The sequence below is a fragment of the Larimichthys crocea genome, chromosome XXIV, assembly GCF_000972845.2.
Source record: "Larimichthys crocea isolate SSNF chromosome XXIV, L_crocea_2.0, whole genome shotgun sequence".
Taxonomy (NCBI): Eukaryota; Metazoa; Chordata; class Actinopteri; family Sciaenidae; genus Larimichthys; species Larimichthys crocea.
Window position 1 is genome coordinate 14702459 of NC_040034.1, and position 14000 is coordinate 14716458.

The 14000-nt window shown below is 44.1% G+C and overlaps 1 protein-coding gene across 3 annotated transcripts in view; it reads right to left on the reverse strand.

The window, feature by feature from the left end:
- The window catches only part of tiam2a (TIAM Rac1 associated GEF 2a), a 67906-nt gene that overhangs the window by 12877 nt on the left and 41029 nt on the right, over window positions 1-14000 (reverse strand). For all 3 annotated transcript variants that reach the window (XM_010731267.3, XM_027274677.1, XM_027274678.1), the window contains 4 exons: window positions 13900-13978; window positions 13671-13760; window positions 13351-13557; window positions 10578-10672 (listed from right to left, as the gene is read on the reverse strand). In XM_010731267.3, coding sequence (XP_010729569.3) covers window positions 10578-10672; window positions 13351-13557; window positions 13671-13760; window positions 13900-13978 — 471 coding nt within the window. The remainder of the gene's footprint in view (window positions 1-10577; window positions 10673-13350; window positions 13558-13670; window positions 13761-13899; window positions 13979-14000) is intronic.

Here is a 14000-nt window from a genome sequence, read left to right on the forward strand (position 1 = left end):
CTATTATCAGCCTCTCTGTTCTACTCCCTGGGATATTTAAAAAAAACAGAAGCAGTGGGGGGAAAAACCTCTCCAGTCTCTCTATATTACACTGTTCTTGCCACTGCATAATACATGCTTTTTAAGCGCTACGGTAAATATGTGTGCACATTCAGAAACCAGTGTCTTACCTGACAAGCTACCCAAGCACAACACTTCTTAAACAGCACCACGCTTTGCTAGACTGCAGTGCATAAGTCATCAATTATAATGTGATTTCTGTGTTAAAAATAGCCTCTTGATGACCAGCCCCTACTTGTTCCAAGTGAATGACATGATGTAGCATTATAATCTGTGGCCAGTCACTGAAATCAGCAGAGGATGATAAGTGCCAGTAATAGCAGGTTCCAATCCGCTGCACAGCAACACACAACGGTAGGATGGACAAAATGCCAGGCGAAACAGCTGCTCAGCACTCTCTGCCTTCCTGTGTGTGTGTGTGTGTTTGTATCGCATGAGCAAGCATTTAAGTGCATCTACTTTAGCAACTACTAAAGACTGAACAGCAATGCACATGGGTCGATACACCCTTCATTCTGACACGGCAGGCATCGATACGCACACGTACACACACTTCTCAAGCAGCGTGCGGACGCTTGTCTGAGTCATTCTACTCTGAAACTGGTGTGAGCTACCACCCATAACACCCCCCATCCACTCCCCGAGAACCCACAGACAATCAAGACTGCCATTAATAAGCCCGTGACTCATCAGCATGCTCATTATAGCTCGGTCACTCCAGAGAAGGCCTTCAGTATAGATCATGTGAGGGCGACAGACTTAAGGGGAGTGGAAAGAAAAAGGAGACAGAAGGGGAAAATGTCTTTCTATGTATGTCTGGGCTAAGCCTGTTTCAAGTGATCCACTGCCCACAGCAGTGCTCCAGTCTTTCAATGTGGGATGATAATTATGAAGGGACTTAATGACTCCCTCTGCACTGGTGGAGAGACCAATATTCTGATTGGAGAGTGCAAGACAAACACACACACACTAGAAATGAACATACCTGTACATATAAACACACACTGCCTGGGTTCACAATAAACGCTGTGCTCCATTAATAATCAAAACTAATCTTCAGCTGCATCAGCAGCCCTGTTAAGATGTACTTAGGCACAGCAGTGCTTTGAAGTGGATGCTAACATCAGCATGCTAATATGTTCACAGTGTTGTGAACACTGCTGTTGTTTAGCAGGTATGACTTCACCATTTTAGTTTAGCGTGCTGGCAAAGCAGCACTGTAGTGATGGTTAGCTTAGTGACCAGCAGGTTTTTGGTAAAACAAAGAACTGGCAAATTAAAGTATTGAAATTCAGGTTATCGCTTAATTACGGGTTAATCCTAAATTATCTGGAATGTCTGTAGAAAATGTTATGCAATAGATATTTCAGGTGGTTGGACGGACCATCATTGTGATCCCTAGCCACATAGGGATCATAGCCACACCGCTAGGGGAAAAAGGCCTCATCACTCTTGTGATAGATCTTAAAGAGGGGGCGGCTGTGGCTCAAGAGGTAGAACGGGTTGTCCACCAATCAGATAATTCACTCAAAGGTGTCAATGTGTGAACGTGCATGAATGGTTAGCTCCTAATACTGATGAGCAGTTAGGACATGCATGGCAACCAATGCCATCAGTGTATGAATGTGTGTGAATGAGACCTTTGAGTGGTCAGAACACTAGAAAGGCGCTATATATGTACAGACCATTTACCAAACTTTATCTAGTATAAAGTTATACTTTCTCCTGTTGGAGTACGTACTATATCTACTTCGATGTCTGAGCTGAAACAACATTTTTGTAAGCATCTACATCTACGTGCAGGTCAACATTCATGCAGCACGTAAACAAATAGAGAATACCACCCATGTAACTAAGCCATTACACACACTGTCTTATTGAAGAACACAAAATGTACTTCAGACACCGATGATGGCCCCACACGGTGCCAGTCAGCCTTCATTTACAGATACACACTCTGGGAAAACTCCATATTGCACCAGGGAGGCAGACAGGGCAGACTGCCAGAAGGAAACAGAGGTTGAAGGATATCAGAGCGACATATTCATCAAACAGCCCAATGGTAGATCCAGACAGGGGAGAGCAGCCTTGTAGAGACAGATAAGACTCATATCTGCTGGAGGAAAGGGGAGGCCCGCCGGGGTCTCTAGAAACCTGTGCAGCCGAGTACCACACACAGCCACCCAAGTGCTGAGTTAATTCTCATCACACCCACACGCTGTACGGCTATAGGCTCATGTGCGTCTCGATGAGATGGTGGAGGAGCCAAAGAGCCGTAGGAAAAGAAACATGATTGGACGCTCAGGGACATGTGGACATGGAAACACACTTTACGTCTCAACGCAGCTTCCTTACCGAGGACGATTTTCATCGACACTAAATGGCAGGCACCTGCATTGAAGCGTGACTAGGAGAGGTGGGCAGAAAGAAAGGGAGAAGAAGAAAAGATGGAGGGGGGTAACTCACCGTCGTGACTCAGGAATTGTGATTGCCTCACAACAATCCCACCAACACAGCCTGACAGCCAGACCAAATAACCAATTAAGAGCCGAGAACGGGAGCCAGCAGAGGCGGGGGGAAAATGCCTGAGAGCGCCAGGGAAGGAGAGTGGATCCGACAGCGCTGCTGTGAATTCCTATTCAGGCTTTTTTCCCCGCTGACAGCTGACAGCTCCGGATCTTGTTTCTACCTTTTCTCGCCATGTATACCCTTCAGTCAATTTAGAAAAGAGGTCTTTGTTGACCTTCAGGTAAAAATAAAAATAAAATGAAGTGAGAGGCTGTTGAGTCATTTTGTCTCTGTCTACTCAGTTTCCTTCTGACAGTGTCCGGCAGCGTTTCTTTTCATATTTAGTCAGCTGCCATACACACATGTACATGATCTCTACTTCCAACACCCCTGAAATGTCAAGGCAACATGTTTCATCACAAAATGCTTCCTTTAGGTCCACTCATATTTTCACAAGTTAAATCTAAAACAGCAGCCTTCTCCTCACTCAGCACATCAGTATCAATGTTAACCAAAAAAAACAAGCTTCTCTTGTACCCGCTCCCTCACAGGAGCAGTGATACTTCAAAGTGGAGTGCATGCTGATGACTTTCCATCCTCTCTTTTAATGAGGCCCCTTCAATGACTGCATCAAATATTACGACAATAACAGTTTTTATATATTCTTAATATTCTCCTTCGTCTTCCAGTCCTCTGCTCACCATGAAGAGCAGTCTGTAGAGCAGCCTCCATGCTGCTGTGGCCTGCCGCTGGGTCCTCCGGGCCAGTGAGCAGCCCTTCCTACGCAGTTTGCCTCCCCTGGATGTTGGCATGACGGCTCCAGAAATAGTGTCAATACAAGTTTGCAACCGAACCAGAGAAAATAGCTGGCTTAGAGATCTCTCGTCTTGTTCCGTCCACCTCTAATTTCCATCTAATGGCCCCCTCGCTCTTCAACTTCTCCTCCGTCCCCACTCTCTCATGAGAGTCCACTGCTCCCGTCTCTCTGCTAGGCCCGGGTCAGAAGCCTCACTCTTGAGAACACCTACATCTCTGAAGCAGAGGGGGCTTTGATGGGGATCGAACCATTGATCCTGCCATTCTGTAAACGTAGGCAGAGAAAAAATGCTTGCTGCCGGCTTGTTTTGCATATCAATCGGTAGAGGACGGACTGGCCACTCGGCTTGTGCAAATAGAGGGGAGTTCTTCCACTGGCACTTATTTCCTCTCTTGTGCCTCTGTCTCTTTCCATCAGCCCTGGTCTTCCTACATCTTTACATTCACATCGTGCCATCAATCCTACTTCCCTCTGTCTTGCTCTGTTTCTTCCCTGTTTGGCTTCATGTGGCCTCAGTGTAATTTCCAGAAAGTTGAATGAAGGGGCCGGGGGCTGCATCAGTGTCCAGTCTCTCAATAGCAGAAGTACAATGCAGACTGTTCTGGCTTGTTACCTCCACAGACAGAGGAATGGCTGACTCAAAAATGGGAGGCTCTGAGCTGGTGCAGGAATGTTAACTATGGCTTCACACAGGAATAAAACGTGACATGTATTGCTCATTGCACAAGGTACTTTCACAGGGAATAAATAATCAGATGAAGCCTCTGCCCATGAAAATCAGCTTGATTATAACCATTTTTTAGGAGCTGTGAGAGTAGTGTGTAAGGCTTCGCACTTTCTTTTCTGAAATCCTATAAGAAGATGATGCGGTGTCAAGGTGTGTCAAGGTTCCTTCTACTGTTCATCTGCTTCCCGTCCTACAATCAGGGAACTTTTTTTCAAGTATGTTGGGGGAGGGAGTATGGATGCCATTTTCAGAGAGAGACAGTACAGACAAGACAGGAAACAAGAGGAAAGGAAGAATATAAGTGACATGCAACAACAGTCCCACAGCTGGATGTGAACCAGGCCTGCTGCTTTAATCCCTAAACCAGCAGGGTGTCCCATGAAGCACTTAAAAACATGTCATCACACCCTCCAAGGCATCTGTGGTGTTGCAATTGATTGCTCACACAAAAAGTGATTAAGGTAAAAGAATCGACAAAAGAGAAGTTCCCATTACGCCTATTTTTACATGTCCACACATCAGGCCAATCGCTGTGTAAAGTGAACAAGAGTGAGGTTCCAGATGCCGTTAGAAAACCCAACAAACATTTAGTTTGAATCATACTGATTCAATGCTCGTGATCCTCACATGCACTCGTCGTGCATGGTGCTAGCCCTGCCCTTGCATGGCATATGCAAACATTCACAAGCAGCATTTGTGTCATACTCCAATACTTGTTTTTTTTCCAAATGTTCTGCTCTGTCAGACCGGGAGGTTGCAAGATAAATACCACACACTGTCTCCATCTCGCTTTATTGCTCCAATGGAGTCATTATGTACAGAGCTCCGTCTGCTTTGCAGATGAAACGCCGCTCAAATCAAAGGAGAAGCTTCGCGCTTTACCAGCGGAGAGGCCTCGTCTTAGCTGAAATAAACAAACAAACATGGGCCGGGAGAGGATAAAGAAGAGGGGATGAAATACAGGCGTGTCCCTGGGGCCGGCTTTAACCATCCTTCACAGGAAACAGCCTTGTCATGACACTATGAGAGAGAGCGAGAGAGAAAGAAACACACAGAGAGAGTGTGAGGGTCCAGTGGCCGGTAGGCAGGTCAGTGATTCATTTGCCATGTTAGTGGGCTATAGTGCCACAATGCCATCTTCTCTTCAAAGCTCAATAAAAGAAGACACATGCTCATAAATCAAGCCGAGTAGAGGGGAGGAGAGAGGAAGATGAGAGGGAGGGCTGGTCCCGTTGCGCTCCACTCAAGCCCATTTACGCCTTTTATTATTCATCCTAAACAAATATTATTCAGCCAAGTCTCAGAGGACTTTGGGAGAGTAGTGTGTTTTAATAATGAAACTAGCTTCAGATTAAAGCACCCATTTTACCGAGTCCCCCAGGCTATTCACATCCACTCCACTGCATGACTGCCAGTACAAAGGCATAGTAATGCTACACACGACACACTATTCTTAATGCACCAAGATGCCTGAAACTAAATAAAAGGTTAAGTGGAAATGCTTGTTCCCAATGTTTGATGACAAACAAGTCTATAGAGTGACGGAATGGAAACCCCCATGCTGTCCCCCGGTCTCCTTCTTAACTTAATCTGGGTGATTCAGAAGCAACCGAAGCACCCTGTGCTACCCACACCATACAACTGCCAGAGACGACATGATACTAACACATAATAGACCCACTAGGCACACAAGGTGGCCGTTCGAGTGAATAGAGGCTCTAACTGTTAGTCAGACGAATGCAATTCATTCCAATAGAGCCCAAACTGCTGCGATAGCATCATGGATGGCAATAAAGGCAGGAGAGATGGAGCAAAAGCAAACGCTATGACCTTTTGACCTGCTTCCATCTGACTACACTATAAATCTTACAAGTGGAAATTTAACATCACCAGTATAAGGTTGTGTAGAGACGGTACAGGTAGACTCTGCAGCCCGTCTGCAGACTCTGCGTGCTAACATGCTGATGTTTAGTAGGAAATGTTTACATTACAGTACAGCTGAGGCTGTAGGCATTTGGTCATAAACCAAAGTATTGGACAACTTTATGATGTGCTTAACGACAATTCAGGCTTTTATCCTCTGCTGACCATGAATATCTGAACCCAATTTCATTTGTTCCCATAGTTTTTGAGACATTTCAATCAAGACCAAAGTGGTGGACCAACCTAGAGTCACGCCACTAGCATGTCTGCAAATATTTCATAGACCAAAATACTACTGAATTAAATTCATTCGTCCTCAAAATTATGGTTAACATGTTAATAAAATAAAAAATACTACAGACTTACTGAGATATTTTTACCAAACACACACAGACGGTTGTGGGAGTTGTGTGAATGTTTTCACCTAAAAGTGTGAAAATTCATATTAACAGCTACTTCAGTTAAAACCTGCCACAAACAACGAGCACAGCAGCCCATAGTTACCGCTTGTTTGTCCCCTTTGAGGTCTCTCCAGCAAGACAGGCAGGCAGCTATGTCCTGAGTCAGGCAGGCCAGCTTGTCTTTGAGGAACCGTCCCAGACTCATGAGCACAGAACCCAGGAAAAGGTCCTTCCCCTCTGCCTCGCAGCCAGACGGCCAAAACCAGCATGTTGCCAAGAGGGAGCACAGGGCCTGGGCAGGCGAGCGCTCCCACATAAAGAGCTTGATTAAGGTGGTGAGGTACAGGCATGGCTGAGGATCTTCATCGTTCACTGTTGCGGCTGCAATTGGTATGGCTACTGCCATGTCTGCACCAGACACCCCTGGTGTGGTCATACTAGCCAGATCTGGGTCATGTTGGATCCGGATCCCTGTTGATCCCTCCGTCACTACTTCCTTTTAACTTTTTTTTTTTTATCTCTAGCTCTGTCTTTCCAACTTGTTTACAGTGCGGTTGCCTGACAGACTACCGTTAACTTTGCTGACAGCAGTAAGCCCAGATTATTAGCCTGCCCAAGGCCAGATGGCGGCTGATGGGCTTAGTCACACACACGCATCCCTAAAATCCCAGTTGTCTGAAGTAGATTCTCTAAAGTTTGGGAAGGGGATGGCTGTAGCTCCAAGGAAGACTTCCTTGGCTGAGGGATTATGTTTGAAGACGATGAAACAACCTCATATCTGTAGGCACCTAAAGTATCTTTTTAAAGGCTGGAGCTCATGGTAAGAGAGGAGAGTCGAAACTGAATAATTCAACTTTCTGTTAGTCACAAGTTTTAAAAGGGGTTTCTCACATCAGTCTCAAACGAAATAAACACAGAGCAGACGAAAAAAGGAAGAGGTAAGGGAAACTGCATAAATGTTACAGTCCGCTAATTTAACGGCTTATTTTAATTCAGAGGAGAAGCATTATAACATGACGACTTAAAATCAAGTGAATCGAGCCAAATCGGCGTGTACTGACAGCCAGGCGGAGGACGGCTCCAGCCATAGTGGAGTCCATTAGTGCATTTAAATGCTCTTACTGAAATGTCTAGTCTGGACAAAAGCAAAGAGGCTTAATACGTCTGTCCACAGTGGTTTAATACGAGACATGACTGGTTACTTTGCAAAATATAGGACTGCTATTTATAGAATAAAAGAATATCACAGATTTTGCTACATAATGGAACTTGACATTAAAGAAACATGACACCAAGCCGGGACCTGATAAACAACACAGTTGCTGAGTTTCATTTGTTCTACAACAATACAAGAACACATAAAACTATATCCATTACTCTAGAGACCGTTCTTCGATTAATAGTTTGGTTAAATTTAAGTTTTAAAAAGAAAAGTTTCCAAAGGCTTCAGAGACATTTTGTACAAAGAATAGTCTAAAAAGCCAAATATATAGTTTGCCACTGTAGACAACCTGGAAATACTAAAGAAGCTAAAACCAGCGAAATGTTGACATTTACACTTTTTATACTGTTTATGTCTTATATGTTTAATTGTCTGTCATAACCCTAATAAAACGTAAAACATTTTTAACAGGTTACATCAAAATAACTAGTGATAATTTCTATTAAGAATTACATTTCTTAAAAGCAGCAAATATTTCCATCTGAGAGGCTGGAACAGGTGAAATTTTAGGTTTTTTTTAGGTTGTTGGACTTGTGCCATGTTGTGAAATCAAGACCACGCCAGATTACTTCCCACATCCTTCCATCTGTCCATTAGGATTGCCTGGTACACTATAGATGTGTGTGTGCATTCACATGTGTGCGTAAGGATGTGTTGAAGACCTGCCCGCCAACAAATCCCCATCAAGCCTCTAACGCTGCACTTTCAGCTGCTAAACTAGTGGAGATTAAGTGAGGCGCGAGCAAAATGGATGCAGCAATTGTGATTGTGCCTATACACATCCTTACGACTGCGCTACATCACTACACCAGTGCAATGCATGTCAAATCAATGCCTCATGGGAGTTATCCACGACTTATTCAGTTGTCTTCTGCAATCGATTGGATAAGCTCATTACGGTACCGCAACGCTGTGTTAAACCAATTGTTATGTAATGTATCATTAAGTAACTCCAAGGTACTGGAATCAAAGTGAGAATCCTGATGGTAAACGTGTCTAGTAAGCGCTTCACCTCAAAAAACACACACAAACACAGTGTCTCTCTTGTGTAATGGGTGCAAATTGGAACACAACAGAGCAATTAATCGAAAGGTAGTCAGTCTGGTGAGGCGGCCGATTACAAGGTGTGACAAAAGGCTTGAAATTAGTCCTTCCCTTCCATCCATTTCTATTGACTCTCAGGGCGCAGCGTGCACGCATGTGTGCACCTATATGCTGATACATGGCTGATTTTCTACCCGGTGACTCGATTTCTTTCTCCCCGCCCCAGAGAACACACTGATGGCCCAGCAGTGATTAAATTCTGCTCTTCGTGACAGCAAAAAAAAAAAAATCAGATTTACCAGCACCAATATCTCACTCTGTGTGTTGTTTCTCTTATCACCTTCACAGTAGCTGACTCTCCCCAGTGAGTCCCCCCCTCCCTCCCCCCTTCGTGCCCCAAATGTGCATATATGCAGTGACATAAGCACACACATTCACAAACCTCCCTCACATACATATGCGCACCTATCTCCCATTTTTCTTTTTATTCCTCGGTAAAAGATAAACGGCAGGGAGCTGAGCATCAGCAGCAGTGATGGTGCAGTGCAGATCCCCGTGCAGTGGGACTGACTCATGTCGTCGGGCAAACAAAAAGAGACGAATAGAGAGAAGAAGAAGAAGAAGAAGAAGAAGAAGAAGAAGAGGGCAAATTGTCCTCTCTAATCCGCCTCCTGGCTGACCTCAGGTCAAACACAGACAATTAGAATAAAGCCATAGCAACCACGGCAATTAGCCTGCATTTACTATCAATAAATCATTAATGAAATAAGCACAACGCAACTGCCTATTCCCTTTTACATTTAGCCCATAATATTACATAACGAGCAGGTTGGTGCCAAACATGCACTCTCATTGTGGACGGCGAGGACATGGCTTAAAAGGAATGCGAAATACTAGCTGAGTGATGCAAGAGAAGGTGAATATGCATGAACGTGTGCACACATCCTCTCACAGGCTTCCCGGCATGTCTGCATCATTAACACATGGCTTTTTCATGACGACCACACACACACACATACACACGCTCATTACTGCTCTCCATAAACACGGGCGCACACATTTGCCTGTGTTACATTGCCACAGCGCTGAGGCGTAATTCCTGACGGGCCAGGCTCCTGCTCAGTTTAATGACTTCAATAAAGTTGGTTTACATATCAAAAACCTGACCAGATATGAACAGACGGGACAGAAATAGGCATGCAATCTGCCATAAATAATGAGGGACGACTATTTGGCATTTTTACGGAGGAGATATTTCTCTACAGCTGATTTCAGAGGAAATTCCAGAGTTGTTTTAATCAGAGGGAACCTAATACTGTGTTTACAACCAAAGCCAGGACTCTCAAAGCAGAAACAAGCTCACCAAGAAGACGTCACGAGCAAGAAGATGTCTGCCTGCCTTTAATATATGCACAAAATAAACGACTGCAGCTCTAGAAAAGCAGATGTGTGTTTACGTGAAGGTGAGGATGACAGGAGCATATTAGACAACTGTTTCTTCTGAGACATTTGGCTTTGCCCCCTGGCATGCATGTTTTATGTGCAATGTTCACTGTATGTGTGTGTGTGTGTTATAGGAGGCAGTGGGAGTGTGACACAGCCTCTTCTCTCTCTGTCTGCATGACAGTAATAAGCTGTGTTTATACCTGTGGCTATGATGGAGTATCCTAATTACGGTAATGCTAAAGATTGGTGCCAGTCTGGTTTCTGACAGCCCTACAGTTGCCACTGTGAGTGGGCACACACACACACACACACACAAACACAACAATGTGCACACTTTTATTCAGACAAAAGAAGCTGGAAAGAGAGAGAGGGGTACTGTGTGTGGATGCCAAGACAATAGAAACACACACACACTCTTGCTCCTCCTACCTTGCTGTGCTGTACAGGCCTGTGTGTGCAGTGGGAGTGACAATCTTCCAGTCTTACACACAGGGACTCATCACCGTCAGCTGCAGTGCACACATCTGGAGAGACAGAAATAGAGAGACAGTTTTAACATTAGATTTTGTGCCACTCTGTGTGTGTGTGTGTAGTGTTTTATGCTCACACCCCTCATCACTGCATCTGCACGTCAGTGGTTTTTGCTGAAGCACATCCTTCTACTGACCACAAAACACAAACAATGCTGGCTACATACAGTCTAAAAAAAAATCATGGGCGCCTGCCAGTCGCACGGGACTTAAATATGTCTCAAGTCTAAAAATGGCAACAGTATTCAGTCATCCAAAAAAAAGAAGAAAAAAATCTAATTAAAGACTCCCTAAAACGGTTTTGTAGATAAAGTTCACTGTTGGGTTTTCCACCTAATAAAAATGTACATTTGCATATGAAATGTCCTGACAGGATGACATTATCAGAGTCCAGATTTTGGCTACTTTTCATGGTGATTCAAGGTCCCGAGGACAAACTCTCTATCTAGCAGCTGGAACATGAAAAGACTTTATTCCTGATTGTAGCCTGGGAGGTAGGCCAACGTGACAGCGCAAAACAAAAAGAAAAAATTCTGGCTCACCTGTGTAGCTGAACTTCTCTTTTTTAAACTGACAATCATAGTCAACTAAATGTCAATGTGACTGCTGGAGGAGAGTCACAAAAGATATCTAGACATCTGAATCTGATTCTCTTGTCTTATATGTTTGCATCAGACTGAATAAATCGACATGACAGACATGTTTCCTTATAGGAATGCCATTGTGAAAGTCAGACAAGTGCTAATTCCCCACTGCCGGCATTTACCTCCCAGCCTCCTTATCAGCCTGCCTGGGATCATACGCCCTCTAGAGACGGAGACGAAATCTGCAGACACTTTGATCACACCACTTACAGTAATGAGGCCTTCAAGTCATTAATCCCTTTGTGTTCAATTATGGCTGTGGCGGAGGAAACACTAATGAATTACCATCATTAAAATGATACTCAACACTTTCTCTGAAACTCACGGTTTGTTTGGGCTGTTTCTAAATGCCAAACAACAAGAAAGGTCAATGAAGATGCATCAAACGTTCTGCACGCTTTGCAGGAGAATGTCAGTAGCACCGTTTTGGTGAATCTTTACATATTCAAGTTATTAAAAAAGTTCATCCAGTTGGGGTTAAGTGCGTCATGAAATAAGAAACAGGTCATTTTTGTGCCTGATGTTTAGTATTAGATCATTCCTGACTGCACCAAAACAATTTCTCTAACTGTGGTTAAAAATTTAGGTTTTAATCTGATCATGTCATATCAAAATCTTACCAAAAAAACCAACTAACAAATCTCAAATCATAATGACAGCACAGATAATCAGCTTCTTTGGTGAGTTGAGTTGGATTTCTCCTACCTTTCAGAGTGAGACAAATGTATCTCTACCAGCCGGGTATCAGCTGTGTTTGTCCAGCGACATGGACGACCTTACTGTTCAGTTGTGACACCTCTTGTCTGCAGTGAGATTAAACCGAGCTGACAGGACACTATACATCCACAGCGATAATGAGCTCTCTACGGTCAAAAGCCCCTTGTGGCCTTTCCTCTCCCCGAGGATACGCAGAGCTGTGAAACTTCATCTGGAGCTTTCGTTTTTTTTTCTTCTGTTGACTCCTGACAGCGAAGCGAGAACAAGTCTCTTTTGAGGAAGTAGAGATCTGAACGAGTTCTTAACTGGAACGGAAGCGTGGCTGCTGCTTTGTGGTTTAAGTGACAAAACTATTCACTTTCTCAGTAAATACTGCCAATGCGAGCAGCTGACCAGCGAGTAACTGTTATATATACACACATATAGTAAATACCACTTCCTTACAAAGAACACATCAAAGAGCATCTGAAAGACATTTATCATGTCGTGAGAATGAACCTGTGACTGTTCGGCGTATTTTATCCACAGCTAATCACAAAACTGACCACACATGCAGTAAACAACAAAACGAAGTATGACTGGACACACACATATACCTTGATTGTTCCCTTTTCTGGATAAAAGCGTCTGCTAAATGACTAAATGTCTAAATGTACACTGAGTGTGAACTGGGCTGATCCAGGCTGTTCACAGGAAGAATGACACGGTATAGTTAAAGAAAGAAAACTATAATACCCCTGCTCTTCCCTACCAATCTGTCTGTTGTCTGCCTGCTTTTCAGATACGTGGCGGGTGGGAGGCGATCATCATTGCCAACTGGAACACCTGCTCCTGGTGTTTCTAGTCAACAGGCACCCATTTGGTTATGTTACAGCTTTAGTTCCCCTTTCAGCTCTTCCCTTTACTTTAACACGAACCTCACAACACTCGCAAAAACACGTCCCAAAACTACCGACTGCACTGATCTCCGTTCTCCACGTGTTTTTTGTACATTTGTCACGTATTTAATTAATCCGAGTTGGTTTAATAGATTACTTTGTTCGACTTTTGTAAATGCTGTGTCACCCGCTGTCGTGGCCTCATCAGGCAGGTTGTGACATTTGTTCAAATTCTCTCTCTCTTTGTGTGTCTCTCTCTCACACCAACACACAAGGCGGAGACGCTATCAAACTGAAACTAAAGTGCATCGATATTAATCCCTCTTTCAACTTTACTGTCAAGTGTTTGAATTAAGCAACATCCTGAAACCTCTTAGTACAAATACATTCCTACTTAATGACGAGGTGTAATGTCATGCATGGATTTAAGCACCTGAGGAGGATTTGGCTCGATGGTGCTTGCTGTGGTGTTTCAAAGGAGGGGCCACTTGGTTGGAGGTCGTGTTTGGCGGCCGGGGTCCATCCCGCCTCAGGCTCAGGTGCAGGGTTTGTTCAGCAAACAGCGTCTGGATCAGCGCTAGGTCCAGTCCAGACACACACCGGCCATTTAGCACAAGGATCTCATCGCCTGGACGCAGACCTGGGAACACATACGAGTATATTGTCAAAAGAAAGAGGTGGTAAAAGTGACGTAGATCATATATGTCATATCATTATTGGTTTATTTGTGTCATTCTTAAGCGAGTTGGACACCTTCATTGAATGCCAGTCCATCAGGAAGCACTTCACTGACAAAAATCCTGCTGTTTCTCTGGCTGTCTATGTGTCCTGTTATTGCAAAACCTGGTAGAAGGACGAGAAACAAAGATGGAGACAAACAAAGAGCGTTAGATCGACAGCAGGACTACATAAACTCACAAGGCGTGCATAAAATTACACACACAGGTAGACATGAATCAGGCCACATATGTGGCCAACTCACCAAAGTCTCCGCTGCCGCTCGGCCTGCTCATGTGCAGCGTAAACACATTAGCTGGGACCACTTCCAGCTGATCATTGACCTACAGGGTTACATCAAACAAA